Here is a 5,000-nt window from a genome sequence, read left to right on the forward strand (position 1 = left end):
TAATGTAAATGGCCACAGTATTAAAAGAAATGCACCAGACTTTTCTATGAGAGAGAGAGAGAGAGAGAGAGAGAGAGAGAGAGAGAGAGTTTAACTAAGTCAATAAGCAACGTGAAAATATGTAATTATATTTGAGGTCAGTCTTTGTTACGTAATAGTATACTAAGAAAAATCTACCTTTAGGGCATCTTTCACTTAATATACAGTTAATTTCTCCTTTATCTATATATTTACATGATCTAGTCATATGTTCACCCGAAAGACAGCTTCCCACCTCTCATCCAAATCCACCGAAGCTGAAAAACACTGTGTGCCAGATTTGCTGTCTAATTCCTTATGACGTGGTAACCCACAACTATCAAGAATCCTTTTAAGGTCACATATATTGTAGGCTGCCTCGAAGCATGGACATAAGCTGGAAAACAAGGAGCGGTACTCAGGCGTTTCCATGCACTTTCAATGCTGGTATAGTGTTTTCATTGTTATGGGTGTAAGGAGAGTAGTAGCAGCAGCAGCGGGCCAATAATGTGTCCATGCACTTTCAGTGCTGGTATAGTGTTTTCATTGTTATGGGTGTAAGGAGAGTAGTAGCAGCAGCGGGCCAATAATGTGTCAGCCTTACTTCTCCCATGTACTTCTATGGCGGTAACAAGGTGAGGTAGAGGGGGCAGCGAGCGGGCTGCGCGGTGACAAGTGAAAATAAAGATATATCTTGCTAATTACGAAAAGAATAGCGTATTTGAAGCCTATATAAACAAAGGTTAATTATCTATATATCGTTGAAGATGCAAGGCAGTGTGTGTGTGTGTGTGCGTGTGCATGTGCGTGTGCGTGCGCGTGCGTGCTGCTGGTGACTGGCGGCCACCATGGCCAGAGAGTTTTCGTCAGCAGATATAAGTAATATATTGGTATAACTGTAACTCATTATTTTACGATGCTAACACGTCATAACCTAACGTTTATAACATTTAGGAGGAAACATCATCGAATTAACCATAATAGATAAGGAAATTAGACAAGTTATTACTAAGTTATCCCTCTAACTCAATACTTCACCGTCCGAACTCGCCATAACCTTCTTCAACCTGACCCTCCCAACCTCCAGGATAAAATATCAGTGAACTAATACTCGCAGAAAATGTAAACCTCTAAAATAGCCATTTCTTTGATCCGGTGAAGATCTTAGCCACTATCTGTTTTATATCTTACTCATTACAAGCCCGACATATCACAAACTAGAGCCGCAGGTCTAATCTTTCATGTCCGCATTTGAGATATATCTGCCAATGTCTGATTTGGTTATGTGAGTTACGATTCATCACTAGTAAGGAAAATATATACACTAACTATAAGTAACTGAAATAGATAGCCAAAGTTCCTGATAATTGATCACATATTAAGAGAAGAAAAAAGACTAAAAACCCAAGCAATTATTGTTCAGTACATACTTGATGCTTTATTGGCATGAGAAAATTCAGCGCAGGTCCCTGGAGCGTATCGACCACTATCATGCTGTCGTCGTCCTGCTGCTGCACAGACACCATGATCTGAGGAGGAATGATCTGTTACGTGTGTAGCGGCTTTATGACAAGGCACGGCAGTGAAAAGAATGAAAGTTTGGTACATGTTTTCAAACGTTTCTGTGCCTCATCTCTACTACTTCCAACACACACTTTTGAAAGTTAGATTTTTTTTTTTTTTTTTTTATGGAAGAGGAGAAAGCTAGCCACTCTTACTGAAGAAAAAGAGAAAATATACAAGAATTTCTCTTAATCTGTGTGTCCATTAAAAGTAATCTGACTTATTGTGATGGCCTGCTTGATCCTCTCTACTGTGGCAAAGAATGCTTATGACACTCCTATGTTCTTATTACTTGCTGAACTTACTAGGGCAAAGTCATCAGGCATTTATATAATGTTTTTAGTAGTTTGCATTGGCTCTGATCACATGTTCGCATTTAATGAGGAATAGATACCTAAGTGAATAAGTGAATAGATACGTATCATCCACAGTTGATTTATAGACAGGTTTTTTTTATTATTATTTATTTATTTATATACTTTCAAGTTGACGTGGTCGTGTCTCCTTATACCTTCAGAGCGACGGTTGCCTCAGCAGTATTGGACCAAAACATTATATTACGATCTATAATTATAATTGAATAGTAAAACAAAACTCGAAAATAAACGAATGATGGAATATTTAAATCTGATACGACGCAGTTGATTGATTCATCGACTGTTGAGATAAAGGAAGAAAATAAATCAAAATGAAATGATGACAACATGAAGTCTTATGAGTAAAGTAAGAATGAATAAGTAAATAAATAAAAAGGAATGGCAGTCACACTAAGACAGCAGTGATGGCAAGTCAACACATTGGTCACTTACTTTGCGGTCGGAGATGTTAAAGGGCAGGATGGAGACAGTAATGGTGTCAGCTCCTGTCCAAACGTTGTCCACTGTCATCTTGGCAGCATTGAGACCTTCGACTTCTCCTTCGTCAGTGAGTGCCAACACCTGGGAGTTAACGGAAGGTTCTGGCCTATAATAACTCGGGGATGTTGTTATTATAAGTGTGTCAAGATCTGACTTGTAGCTTCCCCTCAAACTTAGATAAATATTATAGAGTATTTTGAAAGACACTGAGAACATAAAGGAGTGACAGGAATCGATTTTTCTGTGGCTCTAGACTGATTGTTATTGATAATTCGTATAGGGTTATTCGACTAAAAAGGATTATTGCATCAACACCATTTGGAAAGTTAAGGGATTGGTGAAGATCGGGAGATGATTCTATCTTATTCACTCATACAGTGACACACATTGTTTTGATTACGTATCAGGTCTCATGTGCTATATGAAAATCAAATAGTGACGTTTTTTAACCCGTGCATCACTTCTCTTACCCTCCCAAACAATTGATCTTTTCCTGCAATGGCTAAACACGTAACAAATTTGATTGCTAAGCGAAGAGCATGCTCGGATTTCAATGCAGCCTTTCGTCAAGTAGGACTGTGTGTTCGTGTTTGTGTCGAACTGGTCGTGAGAATGAATACTGATAAATGCGTAATGTTTTGTTGGAGAAAACAATGTGACGCTTCTGATCATTCATTATATGTCTTCAGCAGCATAAGCTACAAACAACCACAACAACAACAACAACAACAGCATCATCATCATCATCATCATCATCATCATCATCATCATCATCATCATCATCAACAACAACAACAACAACAACAACAACAACAACAACAACAACAACAACTACTACTACTACTACTACTCCTCCTCCTCCTCCTCCTCCTCCTCCTCCTCCTCCTCCTCTTCCTCGTGGTGGTGGTGGTGGTGGTGGTGGTGCTGCTGCTGCTGTTGCTGCTGTGTTCTCTCTCTCTCTCTCTCTCTCTCTCTCTCTCTCTCTCTCTCTCTCTCTCTCTCTCTCTCTCTCTCTCTCTCTCTCTCTCTCTCTCTCTCTCTCTCTCTCTCTCTCATATATATATATATATATATATATATATATATATATATATATATATATATATATATATATATATATATATACTTCATTATCAGACAAGTCTATTTATTTACTATTAATAGTATTACTATTTTTTACAATGGGTTACGGTGTATGAGCATTTGTCTAAAAGTACTCTTGATATATGTGATGGTGGGAACAAAGTGTATGTGTGGTGAGGTGCTTCGGTCTCTTCACACATTCACAGTGTCCAAAATCGGAGACATGCACAGAATCATTAAAGGTATTGCTAGAATCAAGACATCCTAGTAGGAAGTCTTAGTGACTTAGAGTAGGGCTGTTACAAGTAGCTGAGGTGGTAGAGAATAAGAGTACTTGCTGTGTTCCTACCTATCCTTACTTAACTGTGAGTACACTGGGAAGATAGCATAAAAATAAGCAAATAAAGAATGGAGTACGATTATGTTTGTACGACGAGTAGTAGTAGTAGTAGTAGTAGTAAAATGCACGTAAAAGTGAGTTAAGGTTAGGGTACCACTTCTAAGATAAAAATACAGCAATTCAAGTGGTCGCCTCGATAAGAAATAAAAAATAAAAAGAAGTGTGGTGTATTGAGGCATAGGTTGCCATCTTTCATACACGCACATCCATGACTTACGGTTCGCAGCGCCGCAAGGAACAGCAACCACCCACTTCCTGAGCAGAGTGTACGAGTCATGGTGGTGCTACTGGTTGTGTGATATGCAGGATGAAGGACGCACGTTCCAACCAGCCCTGTTTTTACTCCCACCTTCTGTAACCGGTGTCACGGCGGGGAGTGAACGAATGCGATATTGTGTAAGGAGACGAATGTCACTGACCAGTATCCTTCATTTACTCAATACTGCGTGAGGCAGATGCTAACAGCTGACTAACTGCACAACTGACTTAGTCCAGAATTTGTAAATTGATTTATCTACATGTTGATTGATATGCGGATTGATTTGTTGTTTGTGATGTATTAATGAAACTCCTGTGCTCGGAGGCGCGTTAAGCTCACAAAAATAAAGAGGGAGGTTTGTGTTCCTGGAAAAGCAGCGCAGCACCACTGTCCTTTGTGCCGCACCAGAGGTGACTGGAGACGGCAGCCGCCAGCCAGTCAGCCCACAGCCGCACAAACCCTTTGGCCGAGTGGCAGCGAGAGAAAGGGGAGGGGGGATAGAGGAGTGAAGAACTGCCAGCGAGCCGAGTAGCCATGCAGAGAGAAATCTCGATACGCTGTCTTGTCGCGTACAATAGACGATGATATAATTCGTCGGTACAGTCAATTTCACCCCGCTTCCTGTTGTGGGTACTGGAAGGGGTGGCAGAAATGCAGGGTTTACGCGGTTTGTTGCTGCAGCTTTACTGAAAGATTTTGTCATCTTAGTATGACTTACGATATATCTCACAAATGTATGTAAAGGAGTGCGCTTGAAGCTACTTGCATGCCTCAATGTAAAATAATATTGAATTAGAATTAGAATCTCACTTTCCCTTTT

General features: G+C 39.9%; 2 protein-coding genes across 3 annotated transcripts in view; one reads left to right on the forward strand and one right to left on the reverse strand.

The window, feature by feature from the left end:
- Positions 1 to 4,646, reverse strand: part of LOC123499135 — a 6,545-nt gene extending 1,899 nt beyond the window's left edge. The window contains exons 1-4 of one of the 2 annotated variants that reach the window (XM_045246786.1): positions 4,520 to 4,646; positions 4,139 to 4,273; positions 2,391 to 2,519; positions 1,449 to 1,547 (exon numbers count right to left, since the gene is read on the reverse strand). In XM_045246786.1, the coding sequence (XP_045102721.1) occupies positions 1,449 to 1,547; positions 2,391 to 2,519; positions 4,139 to 4,198 (288 nt within the window). In that variant the 5' untranslated portion in view covers positions 4,199 to 4,273; positions 4,520 to 4,646. Of the gene's footprint in view, positions 1 to 1,448; positions 1,548 to 2,390; positions 2,520 to 4,138 lie in introns of both variants that reach the window. The other variant, XM_045246785.1, reaches the window with a different exon arrangement.
- The window catches only part of LOC123499133 (ectopic P granules protein 5 homolog), an 80,878-nt gene that overhangs the window by 56,859 nt on the left and 19,019 nt on the right, over positions 1 to 5,000 (forward strand).

Source organism: Portunus trituberculatus, chromosome 49 (genome assembly GCF_017591435.1).
Source record: "Portunus trituberculatus isolate SZX2019 chromosome 49, ASM1759143v1, whole genome shotgun sequence".
NCBI classification, from domain to species: domain Eukaryota; kingdom Metazoa; phylum Arthropoda; class Malacostraca; order Decapoda; family Portunidae; genus Portunus; species Portunus trituberculatus.